The sequence below is a fragment of the Parasteatoda tepidariorum genome, chromosome 3 (genome assembly GCF_982258835.1).
Source record: "Parasteatoda tepidariorum strain Cologne lab strain chromosome 3, Ptep-v5.0, whole genome shotgun sequence".
Taxonomy (NCBI): Eukaryota; Metazoa; Arthropoda; class Arachnida; order Araneae; family Theridiidae; genus Parasteatoda; species Parasteatoda tepidariorum.
In genome coordinates this window covers 99,346,177-99,367,437 of record NC_141757.1, presented here as the reverse complement: position 1 = coordinate 99,367,437, position 21,261 = coordinate 99,346,177, and the positions used below count along the sequence as shown (strand labels likewise).

The 21,261-nt window shown below is 30.1% G+C and overlaps 2 protein-coding genes across 3 annotated transcripts in view; one reads left to right on the top strand and one right to left on the bottom strand.

Annotated features, from left to right (window-relative positions):
* The window catches only part of LOC107444940 (glutamine synthetase), a 99,467-nt gene extending 78,651 nt beyond the window's left edge, over positions 1 to 20,816 (bottom strand). The window contains exon 1 of one of the 2 annotated variants that reach the window (XM_016059219.4): positions 20,408 to 20,816. The gene's annotated coding sequence lies outside the window, so the exon portion shown is untranslated. Of the gene's footprint in view, positions 1 to 16,910; positions 17,067 to 20,407 lie in introns of those variants that run through there. The other variant, XM_071183585.2, reaches the window with a different exon arrangement.
* Positions 1,287 to 7,839, top strand: LOC107444937 (uncharacterized). The gene is made up of 2 exons (XM_016059214.3): positions 1,287 to 4,280; positions 5,433 to 7,839. The coding sequence occupies exons 1-2, from the start codon at positions 2,691 to 2,693 to the stop codon at positions 7,476 to 7,478; spliced, it is 3,636 nt and encodes a 1,211-aa protein (XP_015914700.1). The 5' UTR covers positions 1,287 to 2,690; the 3' UTR covers positions 7,479 to 7,839.
* Positions 20,817 to 21,261: the final 445 nt, after the last annotated feature.

Below are 21,261 nucleotides of genomic sequence, written 5' to 3'. Positions count from 1 at the left end.
AAAAAATCATATCATTGCAATTAAAATTAACTCATACATTTTTTTTTGTTGATATTTTAAGAAAAAACATTAATTTTCAAAACCAATAAAATCATGACAGAAAACGGCAAAAATGGAGCGTAAAAATAAAAACATTAAATTCAAAGCCTATTCATAATTTTTGACATGGTGGGTTATATTTATGATTTAGTTTTAATGGTAGAGAAAACTTTTTAAAATTGTTTTCTCAAAAACATAAATATTTTTAACTATAAAAGTATTGCAGTTAATCAAAAGGTAAAAATTAAACTTAACTACATCTATCTGGGCATCAAAATTGAAAATACAGAAAACTTGAATAAAATTAAAATGTATAGAGCTATAAACTTTATTTTTAAATATTAATTATATTTTTATTTATTAAAATGCATAACTCATTAATTATATTTTTAAAACTTTTAATTATATTATTAAATTAGTAATCATTTCACAGTCAGAAACTATGCTTTTCTTTAAAAGTAAGTCAAGATGACAGAACCTCAAAAATAAAATTCAGTTTCATTTTCACCTTTTCGCTTCTAAACGACAAAAAAAAAAAAAAAAAACGATAAACTATCTGAATTATTTTTAAGGTGCTGTCATTCATGCTTTTTCTTCAAAAGTAAGTCTAGATAGCAGCACCTCAAAAGTAAAATTCAGTTTTATTTACACCTTTTCGCTTCTAATCGTCAAAAGAAAACGAAAAACTATCTGAATTATTTTTAAAGTGCTGTCATCCATGGTTTTCTTTAAAAGTAAGTAGGAAAAGTAAGTCTAGATGGCAGCACCTCAAAAGTAAAATTCAGTTTCATTTTCACCCTTTCGCTTCTAAACGCAAAAGAAAACGAAAAACTATCTGAATTATTTTTAAGGTGCTGTCGTCTAGGTGAGGCTAATCTTTTCTATTTACCTTGAATAGTAGTAGATAGGATTTGAGAATACGAAAACAGGATTGAGGATCGAGATTTTTGAAAAATATTAGTTTTATGGATAGAAATTTAAAAGGTTGAAGTTTTTTTTTTTTTTTTACTGCCAATAGCAAGTTAGACTTTCGCCTTCACTGGAAGGAGTGTACAGCAGACAGAATACGAAAACAGGATTAATTATTAGGATTTCTTGAGGATGTCTTATTTTCGTAACTATAGTACCCGCAATCCCGTGGCCTGCACATTTTTTTTAAATAAAGGTATAATAATTTATTTTGGGGATGCTTTCCACGCTCATTCAACTTATAATCAATAATTTATCATCAAGAAAAATAATTTTTTTTTTTGCGTCCTATTTGTTAATATTATTTATTATACAGTGTATCTTGTATGTTAATAGACGTCTTCGTGCCATCCAATTTTTTGCAATTTAATTATTTTATTGTTATTAATGTTAATTATATTATTGCAATTTAATTATTTATTAACACCCACTTTATTTTCCTTAACCCTTATTTTTCGACTGTTTGTATCACCAATAAATTTCAAATTGTATCAAATTTACGATGGGTAAAGAATCTTTGAACAAACACTTTATGAGGTATGAGTTTTTATTTTCTTTTTTTTTAAAAAAAAAGATTTTAGATTTCCCTAATACAGAAACTTGCTCAGCAGATAGACTTTAAAGTGCTTTGTCTCATAGATAATGATTTTATGTTTTATTCTTAATTAAATCCCGAAGGAATGTTTTCTATTTAAGTTAAAGCTTTGAAGTAAACTTTTTATAATACACTCATTTAATTAATTAATTCCCCAAGGAATTTTTTCTATTTAAGTTTAAGCCTTGAAGCAAACTTTTTTATAATACACTTATTTAAAGTGTGCATGGAATAAGCATTTTATGAGGTATTACAATTTTTACAGCATGTTTACATATACGTAACAGGATTTTTTAACCTTTTTTTTCTACTTTCCTACAAAATAGTCTATAAAAAAAATATTCTATTTCCTATATCAACAAATGAATGCACCAACTTGTTAAGATTCTTATTGGAAGCACTAAGAAAAAATTTTATTAAAGTATGTTAAAATAAAAAAGCCTTAAGAATTTAAAAATTTTGAATTTCTTCAATAATTTTTAAAATTTAAAAAAAAATTTAATAGTTTAATTATAGTAGTGGTAGTAGATAGGTTTTGAGAATACGAAAACAGGATTGTAGTAGATAAGGAAACATGGAGCGCCTTATCGATTACCATAGCCTTGTAACTATAGTAACCGCAATCATGCAAACCTGGTATCTGATGTCGTGATATAGGGGTAATGAAATTATGTGCTTTATCGAATGCCTTATCTTTGTAACTATAACGACCGGCATCACGCCATCTGGCATCTGGCTCCGTGATATCCGGGAAATATTTGCATGTCGTGTTGTTATCAGTGACATCATTTTCAACTAATAAGAATGAGCATTGCATAACCACGCGCAATGCATTCTGGGTATTCGTAAGCGATATTAAAGTAGATTCATTTTGTCAGAGAATTACATTTGATAGCAGGATAGTAGGAAGTTCTCTCTCTCTCTCTCTCTCTCTCTCTCTAAAGGAAAATTTTTATCGATCGTTTGGTCTTCTTTGTTATAATTTTTGTTGAATTTTCTCGTTAAGTTTTGTCAGTTATGGTAGTTAAAGTTTTTCATTTAATTGATTGACATTTGGTGTAACTGATTTAAGTTGAAATCATTCGTTATGGATGAAAAAAATTTTACTTGCAAACACTGCTGCTCTTCCTTTTCTTCAAAATCTAACTTGTCACGCCATATACGCACAAAACACGACAATGAAACTCATAAGCGGAAATCAACTTCAAGTATTTCATCATCGCCTAAAAAACATAAGAAGAATGGAGCCAATCAAGACTCTTCAGAGCTGTCGAGTGGACCATCGACAAGTACTGCTTCTGATTCGCCTTGCACATCTGCTGGGAAAGCAATTGTTTCAACTGAGAAAACGACATCTACCCACTTCCATGCAAAAGTTAAATCCGCTTTAAACGGCAGAGTGAAAACACTCTACTTAACGAACGAAAATAACTTTTTGGATATGAAAGAATTTCTTTTATCCAATCAACAAAAATTTAACGATGAGGTGACAAAGGAGCGGCAAATCCAAGATTTGAAAGTGAATTGTAGATTAACGGGTCTTTACAAGAAAGTTACAAATGATAAAATAGTGCGCGAGGATAAGAATTTTAAAACTAAAAACACTCCAATTTTACTATCAACTGATTTAGAAGAGTTTTATTCAAGTATTATGAGCAAACTGTTGACTGAAGCAGAAGACTTTGAAAAGAAGGATTCGGGCTGGTCATTGGATGAAATCATCGCATTTGAAATCCGCATCAATAAATATGATCCTTTACGGGCTTCAGGATTCATTCCGCTTCCACCTGTTATTTCTAAGAGACTGGCAGTTGTTAATGTTAAAAACAATGATAATGAATGCTTCAAGTGGGCAATTCTTTCCGCACTTCATCCCAAGCAAACAAATCCGTGTAGAATGTCTAACTACAAATCGTTTGCAAACACATTGAATTTTTCGAACATTCCCTTCCCCGTTAAACTTCAAGACGTGAAAAAGTTCGAAAAGTTGAACGAAATCTCAATTAATGTGTATGGACTGACAGAAAAAAATTCAGTGTTTCCTTTAATTATCACAGAAGAAGAAAAAACTCAGCATGTTGATCTTTTATTTTTGAAAACTGAAACTGACTCTCATTTCTCCTGGATAAAAAACCTCTCACGGCTGTTGTCTCCTCAGTATTCTCAACATCACGGAAGAAAGTTTATTTGCCGAAGGTGTTTGCAGTTTTTTACATCAGATGCGATACTTACACGCCATAAAATAAGCTGCAATCAGCACGAAACTGTACGCGTGAAAATGCCGACTGATAAATGGCTCAGGTTTAAAAACGTAAAGCATACTCAGCCTGTTCCCTTTGTAATATATGCGGATTTTGAGAGCTTACTGAAACCCATAGACTCTTGTGGGCCGTCTTCAGGTGCGTCGTTTACAGAAAAATATCAAAAACATGAACCCATCAGTTTTTGTTATTATGTTTGTGGCATTGCTGGACTTAGTAAACCACCTTATGTTTATCGTGGAAAAGATGCAGCGAAAATATTTATGGAGAAAATGAGGGAGGAAGCACTTATCATCCATGAAAAATATAATAATCCGCTGCCAATGAAATCATTAACTGAAAAACAAACCCAGCAGTATGAGTCAGCAACTAATTGTTATGTGTGTGATAGTGAATTTTCTGTGGAAAATTACAAGGTATGTAACTATATTAATTATTTTAAAATTTTTTAAAAATTAATATTTTACCTTCATGTGAATCCCATTCCTAGAATTCTGAAACGATTTACAGTGCATTATTATGCTCTCATAAGGGTTAAACGGTATAATTTTTTAATAGTGTAATATAGTATAAATTTGTGTATATGTTCTAATATACATTTTAATCATCACACTAATTAAATAAAAACTAAAAAACGTAGAAAAGCATATATAATACCACAAAGACCAACATGCTTCAATAATAATAATTCAAATAAAATTAAAATAATCAATAATAATAACAACAACTTCAAACAAAATAATAATAATTAAATATTTCAGTTCGATTTCTATAATTATCATTTCTTTTTATTCTATTTCATTAAAAACTGATGAAGGTTCTTCATTATAGAACCGACACTATAGTATGTTGGTTTATGTGGTATTATTTATGCTTTCTTTCCATTTTATCCTTACAGAAGCATAGAACGAAGTCAGCGTTTTCTTTGCCATTATATCAATTATTTTTAACTATTGAAGTTTATAAATATTACGCGAATGTATATCGTTTTTGTAGAAATTTTTCACATAATTAGTACCTACTCTTATTCAGAGTATAAAATTATATTGTAGGGTTAAGAAATTAGTGAAAAAATTATACTTGTATAAAGACAAGATAACAACATTTCAGTAGTTAAATTTTCAAAATGTTCTCATAAAATTTGTCATCATTTCCAAAAGGGTCTGAGAATACGAAAAAATTAGTATCTGATTTTTGAGACTACCTTATCTTTGTAACTATAGTAACCGCCAAATCGCGTCGCGATAGCCTCGTAATATCCGGACAACATCGATTGCCTTATCGTATGCTATATCTTTGTCACTATAATAACCGCCATCACACAAGTCTGATATTTGGTGTCGTTATGTAACGAAAATTTCATCACGTGCCTCATCGTATGCTTAATCTTTGTAACTATAATGACCGCCATCACGCGGAAGTCTGGCATCTGTTGTCGTAATGGCCTCTTGATTTCGGGACAATATATCAATATCACATCATTATCAGTAACATAATTTTCAACCAATAAGAACAAAAATCACATAACTTTTTAACATGCATTAAATAAAGTTTTTTTTCTGTTGTAGGTCAAAGATCACTGCCATGTAACACAGGAATTTCGCGGGGCAAGTTGCAACAACTGCAATATGCAAACTAAAGTGCCAAATTTCATCCCCGTCATTTTTCACAATTTATCCGGCTATGACAGTCATCTTTTTATTAAAGAACTAGGAAAAAATGAAGAAAATATCAATGTTATTCCGGAAAATACTGAGAAATATATTTCTTTTTCAGAGTATGTTTCAGGAAAAATTTTCCTTCGTTTTATAGACTCTTACCGTTTCATGGCGAGCAGTTTGGATCAGCTCGCAAGAAATCTTACTCCTGATCAATTCCTCAACATGAATAAGTTTTTCTCATCATCAGAAGTACCTCTAGTACTCCGTAAAGGAGTATATCCATACGATTACATTGATCATGAAAGTAAATTTGAAGAAACAACATTACCACCACAGAGGGCTTTCTATTCCAAATTAAATGACTGCTCAATTTCTAATGAAGATTATAAACATGCAGAAGAAGTTTGGCAAATTTTTAAGATGTCTTCACTTGGTGAATACTCAGACCTCTATGTAAAAACGGATGTTTTGCTCCTGGCTGATGTGTTTGAAAATTTTAGAGATGTATGCATGAGACATTATAATTTGGATCCGGCCTGGTACTTCACGGCACCAGGATTATCATGGGATGCAATGCTTAAGAAAACTAATATTTCCATAGAGCTTCTCACTGACTATGATATGATTCTTTTCATAGAAAGTGGTATTCGTGGTGGCATTTCGCAATGTTCTCACCGCTATGGATCTGCGAACAATAAGTATATGGAAGCCTATGATTCATCGAAGTCCTCTAATTATTTATTGTACTTAGATGCAAACAACTTATACGGTTGGGCCATGTCTCAGCCATTACCCCTTCAAGATTTTAAATGGGTAGAACCACCAACGGATGTGTTATCCATTTCTGACGATGGTCCACTTGGTTTCATCTTTGAGGTGGACTTAGATTACCCCAAAAATCTTCACGACAACCATTCTGATCTTCCTCTTGCACCAGAAACCAAGATTCCACCTGGGTGCAAGGATAAAAGACTGCTCACAACTCTTTACCATAAGGAAAAGTACGTTCTTCACTATCGTAATTTAAAGTTCTACTTACAACAAGGATTAATATTAAGGAAGGTTCATAGAGTTCTTCAGTTCAGTCAGTCCCCATGGTTGAAAAGTTATATTGATTTGAACACTAGCCTCCGAAAAGATGCCACTAATGAATTTGAAAAATCCTTTTTCAAATTAATGAACAATGCCGTTTTCGGCAAAACGATGGAAAATATCCGTAACCGCGTAAACGTCAAGCTCTGCAGTTCTGAAAAGAAGGCAGAGAAATTAATTTCTCGGTGCAATTTTCGTGACAGGACCATCCTTACTGAACAACTAGTAGCGATCCATATGGGAAGAACTGAAATTACATTCAATAAACCTATCAGCATCGGAATGGCTGTACTGGACATTTCAAAAATCCTTATGTATAAGTTTCATTATACGAAAATGAAAACGAAGTATGAAGAGAAAATTAAATTACTCTATACTGATACTGATAGTTTCATTTATGACATCACTACTGAAGATGTCTATTCAGATATGAATGAAGATTTGGATAGTTTCGATACTAGTGATTATCCTGAGGATAATATTTATGGTACTCCTCGAAAAAATAAAAAAGTTTTGGGAGTTATGAAAGATGAGAATAAAGGAGAGATCATGATTGAATTCATAGGATTAAGATCCAAAATGTATGCTTTTAAAGTCAAGGAACAGGTAACCAAGAAACTGAAAGGTATTAAGAAAGCAACAATTGAAAAAAAGATTGAGTTCGAAGACTATAAAAAATGCCTTTTTGAGAATCAAGAGCTTCATACCACAATGAATACAATTCAATCCAAGAGACATGAGTTAACATCAGTAACAATTAATAAATTAGCTTTATCACCTTATGATCATAAACGCTATGTTTTAGATGATAAAGTAAGCACAGTTCCTTTTGGACATTATTTATTTCCAGAATTAAAATAAGAAAGAAAGTTGAGAATGACTAAGGGAAAATTATAAATCGATCGAAAAATAATTCTTTTTTGAGTGGATCTCTTACGATGGTGTTATTAAGAGCAACTGACATTTATTTGAGACCATCTCCTTAAAAATAACAGTTTGGAAAAAAAACATTCGGATAAGAAAGCACCATTGTATAAATTGAATGAATTGTTTTTATTTTTTTTTCTCTTAAATGTCATATATGAAATCCCTTTCAATATATTTATTTCTCCATTAAAATTGTATAATTAAAAAAAAAATTTAAGAAATCTGCGATGTATGCTCACAGAAATGTAAATTGGAAACTCTATAAAATAAATAAATGATTCCTCATTGTTTTAAATCTTTTGTCATTAATGTTGTCGTTAATTATTTTCTCTCCGGTAAAAATATTTTTTTAGGCAACCACACGTGAACAAAGAAGAACATATTTCGTTCCTCGACAGATGGCAGCATTACATTACTTCATTCGCTCGATGGTTTACTCGAGGACAGACAAATCCCATCTGGGCACTATGAGGATTAGTGCGAAAGTTGACGCTGATAGGGATTGAACCAGAGGTCGGGGTGTACTTCTTTTCGATGGTGGTTAGAGCATCCAACTACTACAAACCCGAAGGTCCCTGGCTCAATCCCAGTCAGCGCCAAAGATCGCGTCTTCCGCACTCCTCCACGTTAGTTGATTCGATCCCAACCGTGGCCAACCAACACCTCTTCAGCACTCCTCCAACATGGTGACCCAGACGCGATTTGTTTGTCCTATCAAAGCTAACCGTGGAACGAAACGAAATAGTCTAGTGCTGCCATCTACTAAGCAGTGAGATAGTTACGTGCTCCTCTGCCCTTAGTCACCAATGTAGAGAAATACAGGAGAGATGTTAGCTGGCACCGATTGGGATCGAACCATGGACCTCTGGGTCCGTAGTCGGATGCTCTAACCACCATGGAATGGGGTGTACACCCCAAACCAGAGAGAGCTAACAGGCTTTATATAGTGGTCGCAGCGTACTCTCCTTCCAGTGAAGGCGAAAGTCTAACTTGCTATTGGCAGTAAATAAAAAAACTTCAACCTTTTAAATTTCTATCCATAAAACTAATATTTTTCAAAAATCTCTATTCTCAATCCTGTTTTCGTATTCTCAAATCCTTAAATTTTTTTAAATAAAGGTGTAATCATTCATTTTGTGGATGCTTTACATGCTCATTTAACTTATAATCAATAATTTATCTTCAAAAAATAATTAAACTGTTTAATTTATTCTTTTTTAAATTTTAAAAATTATTGAAGAAATTCAAAATTTTTAAATCTTTAAGGCTTTTTTTTTATTTTACATACTTAAAAAAAATTTATTTTTTTTAATGCTTCTAATAAGATTCTTAACAATTTTGTGCATTCATTTGTTGATATATGAAATAGAATATTTTTTATAGACTATTTTATAAGAAAGTAGAAAAAAAAATGGTTAAAAAATCGTGTTAGGTATAGATAAACATACTGTAAAAATTGTATACTTGTTCCATGCACGCTTTAAATAAGTGTATTATAAAAAAGTTTGCTTCAAAGCTTAAACTTAAATAGAAAAAATTCCTTAAAGAATTAATTAATTAAATAAGTGTATTATAAAAAGTTTACTTCAAAGCTTTAACTTAAATAAAAAACATTCCTTCGGGAAATGAAATTAAGATTAAAACATAAAATTATCATCTATGAGATAAAGCACTTCAAAGTCTATCTGCTAAGCAAGTTTCTGGATTAGGGCAATCTAAAATCTTCAAAAAAAAAAGAAAATCCCCTTTAAAAAAAATAATAAAAACTCATACCTCGCAAAGTGTGTGTTCAAAGATTCTTTACCCATCGTAAATTTGATACAATTTGAAATTTATTGGTGATACAAGCAGTCGAAATATAAGGGTTAAGAAAAATTAAAGAAAAATAAAGTGGGTGATCATGGTGTTCTGGACAGTGAATGATACAGGCAAATGTTACCAAAAAATGAAAGCAAAGTTTGTAACAAATAATCCACATCTTGCCACTAAGGTGACAGAACTTGAAGAAAGTTTAAGAAAAATTTACAATGAGAGAGGCGAAAAATGTGCCAGTAAAAAGCGTGGAAATTTACGTGGTTTATTCTCTTTTAAGATAAATCGCGGTTGCCGAATACTGTACTCAGTTGATGAGAAGAATAAAATAATTAAATTGCAAAAAATTGGGCGGCACGAAGACGTCTATAACAAATAAGATACACTGTATAATAATATTAACAAATAAGACGTAAAGAAAAAAAAAATTTTTTTTTTGATGATAAATTATTGATTATAAGTTGAATGATCATGTAAAGCATCCCCAAAATGAATGATTATACCTTTATTTTAAAAAAATGTGCAGGCCACGGGATTGCGGGTACTATAGTTATGAAGATAAGGCATCCTCAAAAAATCCTAATAATTAATCCTGTTTTCGTACTCTGTCTGCTGCACACTCTCCTTCCAGTGAAGGCGAAAGTCTAACTTGCTATTGGCAGTAAAAAAAAAAAACTTCAACCTTTTAAATTTCTATCCATAAAACTAATATTTTTCACAAATCTCGATCCTCAATCCTGTTTTCGTATTCTCAAATCCTATCTACTACATATTAGAAAGCACTCTATTTTGTGGATATAATCGTGTGAGCTGATGAAAAGATTATTTGTCCTTCTTTTTCGGATTTTTCTCGGACTTCCTTCTTTTTTTTCCGGTTTCCTGTTATTTTTATTTTTGCTTTTTACCCCTTCTTTCATTGCTCTGTAATTTTTCCCTTGTTTTCCCTCTCTCTCTCTGTATATATATATATATATATATATATATATATATATATATATATATATATATATATATATATATATATATATATATATATATATATATATATATATATATATATATATATATATATATACAGGGTGTCTCAGTTAAACGTTTCAGAACTCCTAAGAGGGGTAAAGTGCATCCTGACGACTCGAAATCATATAGCAATGCGGGGTCGGAAATGCTTTCCAGGCGCGGTAGATTGCGTTGTACGAAAGTTCCGAGCTTTCCAGTGCGTTGGCCTCCTCGGTCACCCGACCTATCATGTCCTGATTTTTATTTCTGGGGTCATATGAAAACACTGGTTTATGACACCCCTGTTGACAGTGCTGAGGAGCTGGTTGCAAGAATCGCAGTAGCTGCCGGAGAAATTCGAGATATGCCTGGAGTATTGCAGAATGTTCGGATGTCCATGCACCGGATATGTGAGGTGTGCATTGTAGCCGGTGGCAGAAACTTCGAACACTTAGTTTGACCCATGTGCCTTATGCTTCTTTCAATCTATTATTAAAACGATTTTTCACTTACGGTCTCTTTTCTTTATGGTGCTTCTGTGTACGTCACCGCTTCAGGAAAGCATTTCCGACCCCACATTGCTATATGATTTCGAGTTTTCAGGATGCCCCCTACCCCTCTTAGAAGTTCAGAAACGCTTAACTGAGACACCCTGTATATATATGGGTGCTGATTCTTTTTAAACATGACAATTCGGACCAAACAATTTCTTCAAATTTAAAGTTTCAAAATAATCTAAATTTTTTTTGTTTACTTCTTTAGTTTCATTTATTTATACGTTACAGACAGCAGTGTAGTTTATTGGCATTTACTCGAGAAAAAAAAATAAAATAGAAATTCATCAAATCTTGAATGCCAGGAAAATGACATAGTAGCTTAGAAGTTTAAAAAACAGTCATTTTAAGTTAATAGTAAGTAATTCAACTTAAGCCTTTATGTTAGATGGACCATAAATTGCTTTAATTAATTCTTTTTATCCACTGTAGAAAGAATCAAAAAAAATTTTGTTGCTGATATGTACGGAATAAAATTGTGTATAATAATCATTCATTAAATAAATAAATAACTTTGATTGCATCCAACCATATTACAATCATACAAAAACTTAGTATTAGGTTAATATTTGCTTTTTCTCCTCACAGTATTAGCAGTTTAAAAAAAAATTTGATAACACTTCAATGCCCTAGAATACATAAGCCAGGAAAATGACAGCTAGGATAATGAATTAGAAATTAAATTGAACGGGAAAAAAATTAGATATTGATAGATCGTCTCTCTCCTTTTTTAAATATGAAGCATCCATAAAACTAAAACAGACGTTATTTGTTTGTCGTATCCGTGGAGCGAGACGAAAGCTAACCGTGGAGCGAGACGAAAGCTAACCGTGGAGCGAAACGAAATAGTCTAGTGCTGCCATCTACTGAGCAGTGTGATAGTTACGTGCACCCCTGTCCATAGTTACCAATGTGGAGAGATGTTAGCTGGCACTGGTTGGGATCGGACCATGGACCTCTGGGTTCGTAGTCGATTGCTTTAACCACCATAGAATGGGGTGTACACCCTAAAACCAGAGAGGGCTAACAGGCTTTATATAGTGGTCGCTGCATACTCTCCTTCCAGTGAAGGTGAAAGTCTAACTTGCTATTGGCAGTAAATAAAAAAAACTTCAACCTTTTAAGTTTCAATCCATAAAACTTATGTTTCTCATCCCGATCCTTAATCCTGCTTTCATATTCTCAAAACCAATCTTACACTCAGAATAAAAATGAAATCAACATTGTAAAAACAAAGTCTTCAAGACATTGTTATAATGTGTTATCTAAAATTTTGTCACATCTTGCCGATATGCTGACAAATGATCATCATTTTGATATTTCGTGACGTTTGATTTAACCTTCAAAAAGGAATAGTTTTTAACTGCTTCCAGTCCTATCACTCATGCAATGAATGCTGCGCCTCATGCTTGTACTTTGAAACTTCTTAACTTTCTTTGTTTGCTAGCAACTCTCCATGCGTCAAAAAAAGAAGGGAAAAAAAACTCCAACTAACCTTTTCTATTATTACTATCATCATTATTAAAGGAAACAAGTTGGATAATAATTAAATTAAAGCTATCACATGGCCAAAGTCTGAATATTATAGCTGACAAACGATGTACTACAGCATTTAATTCTAAAAATTTTAAACTGCTTTGTATTATTTTTATTATTAGTAGTATTATTAAAAGGAATGAGTCGAAAAATTATTGACATTATAATAACTACAATCAGAGACTACGCAGAGCTCACAGGAATTTTTTTTCTTTTTTTATACACGAATTTTACACCAATTATTTCATTTTAGCACAGTTTTTTAATTCTTATTTGGGAAGATTGTCTGCCAATATTGACAGTATTAAAATGACTAAATTTGTGTAACTTTCTCACAAAAACTATTAAACATTGGGATTAAATTTATACTTTTACATAAACTGATTTGAAAATTTCAACAATATATATTTTTGCCTATTTCTGATAAAAAAAATATTTATTGAATGATGCTGAAAAAATATCGTTTTACGATACATTATCAACAGTAGAAAAATAATTCATGAATTAGTTCAAAAACTTTCCCTCGCAATATATATTTAAGCGTAATTAATATACAGTAAATATTTCAAAATTGTTTCATATTCATTATTATTACAAACATTAATTTGTGAGTAACGCAATGCAGTTTATTGTTTATCTACATCTCAAAATATAAACTTTTAATTTGAGTAAACATGAGAGCAATACACTGGATAAGTCTTTAATTGAAAATTTAAAAAATTTTAAAAACTTAATAGGAGGTACTGACTGTATTTTGGGGTACTGTCTCAAAATAGTATGATTCAAATGGTGTCCTGGGATATTCATTCATTTTTAGATGCACCTGGATAATTTTTTTTTTAAATTTTTTTTCTGCACATGCGCTGTATAAAGCAATTACTTCAATTACTCTTATCTGGCGGAGTTTCTATTATTATTTTTTAATTTAAGTGCCATTGCCCGGTATATTCTACACTGATGTTTCTTAAGGTCAAGTGCCACTGCCCGGTATATATTTGCCCGATACTCCAAACACTGATGTTTGTTCTAATCTATCGTCAGTAAGTATTAAAATATCGAATAAATGTAATTATATCCACGAATAAATTAATACCAAATCGGATGTAATAAATATTTCGGACATTCACCAAAGCGACTAATTTGATTGTCAACATTCACCGGTGAAAGTCAACAGCCACCGATTTCCATCATTCACAGGAACATGCACATCATTTACATAATAACCTCATCAGGACGATTATTTCATACTTTGCCTAAATAGCATCCGATATTTCAAAAAATAAAAATAATTGATTTTGTTGGCGATGATCTCGTAAGGCGATAAAGAATCATGCATAGTACACGTAAGGAAGATATTAACCTCGAAGGAAAAGGGGATGAATACCCCAAGGAACCGATTCAAATATAATTTCTCGTAATGTTAAATAATAAAATAAACTCAATTTTGTAAATTATTTATTAATTTAACGTATTGCCAATAAAATATTTTATAAAAGTACAAAAGTGAAAATACTTTCCGTTGATTTTCAGGAATTTCAGTTTATTACAAATTTTAATGGAAATTTGCTGGATGATTTCAAATTTCCTTGATAATTTAATTTTCCAAATAAAACAAAATTGTTACGTGGATTTCTCTTTCAAATTACTTTTTTTTCAATGTCACCTTTTAACTGTGTCACTTTATTAATTTTTGCTGAAATTAGGACCTTCAAATAATCTTATTCGCTTATGTATGCGTGTAATTGAAATTGCGTAAGAAATGAGAACAACATGGCCTTTGTGCCTTGGAGTTAATTTATTTTATCGTTTAAGTCAAATGTCCCGAAATGGTTTCAAGAAATGAACTTGTATTTTATGGTCTTGAAAACTTGCCCAACTAGGTAATTAAAAATCCCAGCTACATCCTTCATATAATTAAATTGGAATAATAATTAAATAGAAAGTTAACATTATTAAACTAAACATTATTTACAAAAAATTTATTTAAAAAATCCATTCTGCGGATATTTTTAGTATTCATATCATTTTTTTGAATTTTTATTTTGATTCTACTACTTTAAAAAATAATAATGTGCCACCATAAGGGTAATTACACAGAAAAATATCCCATTTCGATTAAGTTCGTTAAACATAAAAAACATGCAGTATTTATACAAGAAAAAATAACATTTTCGTTTTATTAATTATTTTCACAATAAAGTGCGATATTAAAGTACTATGCATTGAGTATATAGCAATTGTATGCAATATTCCTAGCAATATTCCTACATATCTCAAACATGAAAAGAAAAGTATCTAAAACCGTTTCTCGTAGATACATTATTATTGGCAAAAAAAAAAAATTACGTTATCGATATCCTTAGTAACAAAAATCCGGAAATCTTTAACTGTCATCGGAATCAATAAAAGTTTTAACAGTATCTACCTATACATTATTTTTTTAATCATTCAGTTAACGGCATTTACCAGCACAACTTAACTACCTTTTTTAGTTTTATTCTGTTTTAATCAAATCAAAAGATATATAGTTTCTGCTTTACAATTATAAAATGGAAAGGAGATAGACTTTTTCTTTTAAATACGTTGCATTTTTTTATTTTATATATATATATATATATATATATATATATATATATATATATATATATATATATATATAAATTTACACTCCAAGAAAACCAAAAAGTAAATTGAAATTTATACAGAAGAGTCAAGCAACAAAAAAGGTAACTTTATAGAGAAAACAATTCTTAATTGAATAATTTGGACATTGTAAGTTTACATTACAAGTAAAAGATTAAGGAAAAAAAAGTTATTGTGCAAAGTATTCAAATTAAAATTTATACAGAAGAGTCAAGCAACAAAAAAGGTAACTTTATAGAGGAAACAATTCTTAATTGAATAATTTGGACATTGAAAGTTTACATTACAAGTAAAAGATTAAGGAAAAAAAAGTTATTGTGCAAAGTATTCAAATTAAAATTTACACTGCCAGAAAAGCTAGAAATAAATACAATACTTTTTTCCAAGTATTCAAAATAAAGTTTACATTGCATTGAAACTCAAATAAAAATCAAATTTGTTGCATAAGAATTACTTTTTCTTTTCACCAAGTGTTTAACTTAAAATGCAACAAAAATGTAATTCTGATCTATTTTTTTAAACATAGGAAAGTTAATAGAAGTTAATATTCTGAAACAACTTTGATGCTTTTAATTTTTTAATTAATTAATTAATCGGTTTGGAATTTTATAATCTATTAAATTTTTAAACTGAATAATAAAATACCTATACTAAACTCCTGAGACCCATGTTTCAAAGAATGGTCGAAAATGCAATTTTTATTTGAAATGTTACTTAAAAGAAAAACAAACTCAGAAATGCGATGGAAAATTAAAAAAGAACTTCAATAAGTTATTTTTAATAATTGCAAAAAAAATTATAGTTTTTAATTGTACATACTAACCGGTTGTTTTTTCAACGTATTTTTTAACATTTTGGTACAGAAATAAAATTTGAATAGTAAGATGAGATAGGATTTAATCTTGAATAACAAGATATTTATATGCCAGAAAATTGTCTAAATGGTTACTTAAATGAATTTCTTATCTTCCTCGCGATTTTTTATCATAATTTAAATTTCGAACCGAAAAGGGTTTTATTTTATCCACCAATTTACAAATGGTGTTCCATGAAAAACTAGGGTTCCGTGGAAGAATAAAAGGGGTTCCGGGAGTTAGGACTTTTTTTTTTTACTTCACAGTCATGATTTTTGAAACTTTGTTTACATTTAGATCAAATTAATAATCCATTACTCATTTTATATTTTGATTGTCTTTATGAAATAATTTTAATCAAAATGCTAATAAAAATAAATAACAATTTCTGAGGGGAAAAAATTATATTTTTCTGATAACTATGACTTGAATGTATTTTGAAAAGGACCTGCATTTATGAAAAATTGTAAAAAAATTTCTCTCGTTACCATTTTAAACGTTTATAACAGTACTTTTAGTTTTCATTTCAACAAAAACCATTATTTGACTTATTTGTTTCATTTTCGCTTATGAATATCCCCTAAAAAATTTAAAACTAAATGTGATACAGCTCTAGGAGTGAATTCAATTAATTTAAAATTATGAATAAAAAAATTTCATTCTTCTTATTTAATATTTTCAAAATAAATGAGTCTTTTATTGGTTATAACGCTCACTATTTTTTTTAATAAATTTTATAATTTAAAATGACGTGGCTCTGCCGAAAAAATTTAAATCATTTAGGGTTCCATAACTGTAAAAAATTAGGAATCGCTGACTTAGACAATCACTTTTTGAAGGCATACAAACAAGAAAAAAATCAGGAAAGTTTTTTAAGCAATAAAATTATTTGGAATTTAGGTTGAAAAATATCAAAAATCATAATTCTAGGATATTTAAACTTAACAAATGAAAACAAAACTACTCACCGATTTTGAACTAAAACAATAACCAAAACTGGAGATTTTTGCTGCAAACAATAACACGCGCTTTGTAAAGCACGTTTTTAAATAAGTAAATACACTTTTAGAAGATCCCGAGTTGTTATTTTCACTTTTATCCTTGTAGATCAACTTATATTTATGATTTATGGAGATATAGATCAATAAAATTGTTATTAAATGCTTCTGTTTTCTGATCACGTTTTCCGTTCGTCAATCAACCAAAATATATCACATAATAAAGAAATGGAACATTTCCTTTAACTGTACCCAATTTTTTTTTCTTCAAAATAATATTCAAACTATGAAAAAATTAACTTCATTGCCGATAGTTCTAACAATCATTTTCAAGGTTAATTTTACTTTCAGTTAATTATAAAATTTTCTTTAAAAAAGAGATAACCATTAGGGACAGGTTTTTTTTTCCTTCTATTTTTTTTGGTACGATTTAGAACAAGAAAGCGTGCTGTTAAGCCGGAAGAAGGAAGTTGGATTCTTATTTTCTAAGAGAAAAGATACAGTTAACAATTCAGTATCAATTACAGTAAAGTTAAAAATAGTCTTTAACAGGGTTTTGTTCTCTAAATAAACGGCCATTAAACATTCATATTTATGACTCACTTTTCACCTATTCATAAAGCAACGGAACATTCATCCATATTAGTTTTAACGTAAGTTAAGTAACTAATGATTCAGCCTATTTGTGTTTGATTACATTTATTATAATTTCCGGCCGGATAATACTTAATCTAACCCCCATAATAGTAAACAGAAAATAATAGTATTTATAATATATTAGTTTCTTCCATAATAGTATTTATTGTTCTGAAAAATCTTTACTTTTCATTCATTTATTTATTTATTTTTACTAACATTGGAAACTTATATTCAGTTTCAAAGAAGTGATAAATTTGGTTTACTTAAGAAATTCCTTATAAATTTAATAATCATTAATTATATTTATTTTTTTAAAAAAAAGAGCATGCAAATTTTTTTTAAACAAAAAATATCATTTTTTAAAGAGATTTACACTGTACAAAATTTCGGATCAAATTATGGTAAAAAGTATCCTCACTCAGGGTGTCAGTACTTTTTACTGTAAAATCCATTCTTACCGGAACTTGTTATGGAACAAAAAATCTGATACACCGTAATTTTTGCGATAATAATTATCGTACAATCACTGAATCAGTCTAATTAAATAAATATTGCTGTGCAAATTACGGTATGGTATTTTACGATAAAAATGATATGCGGTAAAATGTAGATTACGGATGATGCACCCAAAGTGCTGGTACTTTATACCGAATTTGATTTGAAATTTTTTTTACGGTGTAGTTTTTTATTTTAACGACAACTTTAGAATTCTAGTGATAAAAATGAATCTTTTATTTATCATTAATTGGGGGCCTTGTTTAAATAGAAAATGATCACCATTTTTATTGTTTTAAAACATAAGAATGTGAAATTTGTCTTTCACCAGAAAAAAAAGTAAGTCTAATCTCTTTCCGTATGAAATCTGAAAGTTCTCTTACTTTTGAGCAACCACAATAGTAAGTTCCATAGCATGAAATTCACATTATATTTTTTAAACTTAAAAATTCCAAATTTACAGCTTTGATTGACTACCGGGGGGAAAAAACAATGCATTTATTGCTGCAAAATAACCGTGATTGGACAATAGCATGGATGGACAAACTGCATCACGCGTGCCACAAATTAATATTTCTTTATTATTAATACCTAACATATTTATACATAACATACATACCTAACATAATTATTAATACCTAACATATTTATTTATTATTAATACCTAATATAATTTAAAACATCAAAATGAACATAAATTATGAGAAAATAAATTAAAATAACGCAAGGGAGAAGATCTGTTCCAACAATTTGTAAACATTTTGATATTTTGACATTTCTTTTTCTGCAATTGAAACTACATGGCCTACTTTAGATTTGAATGAACTCACTTTTTCTATACTTATATTTTAAATTAGTTTTGGACGCAAAACAGAATATGCGATGAAAAGTTACTCCAGCCGTAAAGCTTTCTCTTAACTTAACATTGGCGCCATGAACTTCATTTAGAAAGATTTTAACTAGGAAGAAAAAGAAAAATATTTTTTTTGTGGGGGGGGAGGTACTTAGATAGTATTTTTAAGCCAGTATTCTATTTATTTACTACATATTCAATTTTTACTTCCTCTCTTCTTTCTTTAAACAATTTTAATAATAAAAATATTTAGCAACAATTTTAATAAAAAGATGGTGAGGGGGTGAAGTCAGGTCATGATGCAATAATTTTAATTTTCTCTTCCAGACGTACTCCACCTTCACCCGCTACTATCTAAAATTATGCCTAGAACATATTATGCATATATGCATATTATGCCTAGAACATATGATGAATGTGAACATATTATGCATACTGCGAATGATGCATAGATTGAAGAATAATATTAAAGAAATTTTAAACAACGATCATTTGTGCATTCCACACTCTTAATAATCTTTCTTCCTGCACAATTTTTTTCTACCTTTCCTTGCCTCCGCCCTACACCTTTCAAAAGGCAGAAAAAATTAATTGTAATATCATTTAATAAAAAAAAATCTATTATAATATTTTTCAATTTAAGAATGGATAAAAAACGAAATGAAGAAAGATTTTTAAGAATTAAAATTAAAAAAAACGTATATCACGCGCATGCATATAAAATACGTTTACTCGTTGAACCCTTAGACGCAGATTGGACACCGGCGTTCCTCTTATATATGTGGTTTCTGACCCTCTAATTATAAAGAAAAGTATACATTGATATTTTTTAATTCTAAAAATCAGCCTAATAGTTTCTAAATATACAGATTATAGAAATTATATTTATACTAAAATCTAAAGAAAGTTAGAGAAAAAACATTTTCTCATTTAAAATCAAAAATTTATTAATAATTGTTTTTTTGTAAATTAAAAAAAATTACAATGAAGAATAGCTGTTTTTCTTAGATCTAAATAACTGCAAATTTGAAAAATTCGTGTTTGGAAGATTTTAACTTAAACGCATCGGTGTTTCCTGCTGTATTTCATTACCATAAATCATTAAAATAGCAAACATAATATTTTTCACTTATTTTGCCCTAAACTAATACAAAATAAGGGGAAAAATATGAAAAGTGTGTTTATTAAAAATTCTACATCAAAGGGATAAACTTATAATTGTTTCTTCAAGAATTATTTAACTTTACGAAGAGCTTACTAAATTGCCCGAATGGATCATTTCAATTTCATTATCAGATAGTAATATATTTTGAACTGCTAAAAATCATAGAAAATAAAAAAAAAGTAAACAAATTAGATTCATTCAAAATCATTCCCAACGAATTTATTTTTATTTTTTTCTATAATATTTTTTCGCTTGTTTAAAATTTGAGAAATTTAAAAAAAAAGCAAGTAAAATGAATTTAGCGATAAAACTTACCTCGAAGAAGATGAGGTAGAGGAGGAGATAGATGCTGGTCCGAGGATGGAGAGGAAATTGAAGGTTGTGAAAATCTACTTTTCTAATCACTCTAATCACCAATACCACTTCCTCCTCCTCTACCCCATATTCAGCCTGACCTTCGCTACTGCTTGGGAATCATTGCTTGGCATCACTAGCGCTCGTTTTGGCGATCATTATACACTAACAAATTAATTCCTGCCTGTGCAGACAATGGAAGCAAATGAAATTATTCATTTGTGGCTTAATAACCACATAAGCCGTGGTGGCTCAGAGCTATTATGCCGCTCAAGGGATAGAGAGTTCGCCTTCCAATGAGGTGAACCGAATTCGAAATCCAGCAATGGCGATACGAATTCCGCACCCGGCTCGCACCAACCACAGTTTTGACGTAAAATATCCTCAGTGGTAGACAGATCATGGGTTAGAGTCACCTTGACGTCAAGTGAACTGTAGGAAGTTTTCATGGTTTAACTCTCCATGTAACGTAAATGCGGGGTTAGTTCCATCCAAAAGCCCTTTCCGAAGGCAAATTTCTTCCAATTCTTGATTCAGAAGTTCCCTTGTCTTCAGGATTTGATTCAAAATTACAAGGCTGCGAAGTTGCACAGTAGTGATCGCAAACCCAAAATTGGGCCGGCTGTTCAACGACTGTTATAAAATAAAATAATAAAAAAAAAACAACAACTGGGAGGTAACAAAGGTTGCATAGGTTATAAGGAGGAGACAAGGCTTGATTGTAGTGAACTTGGATTCAGAGATTGATTCTCGGTTTAATGCTCCTTTTAGAAAAATGCTCCTTTTAGAAAATTTATAATTTTCAAAATTAAAAA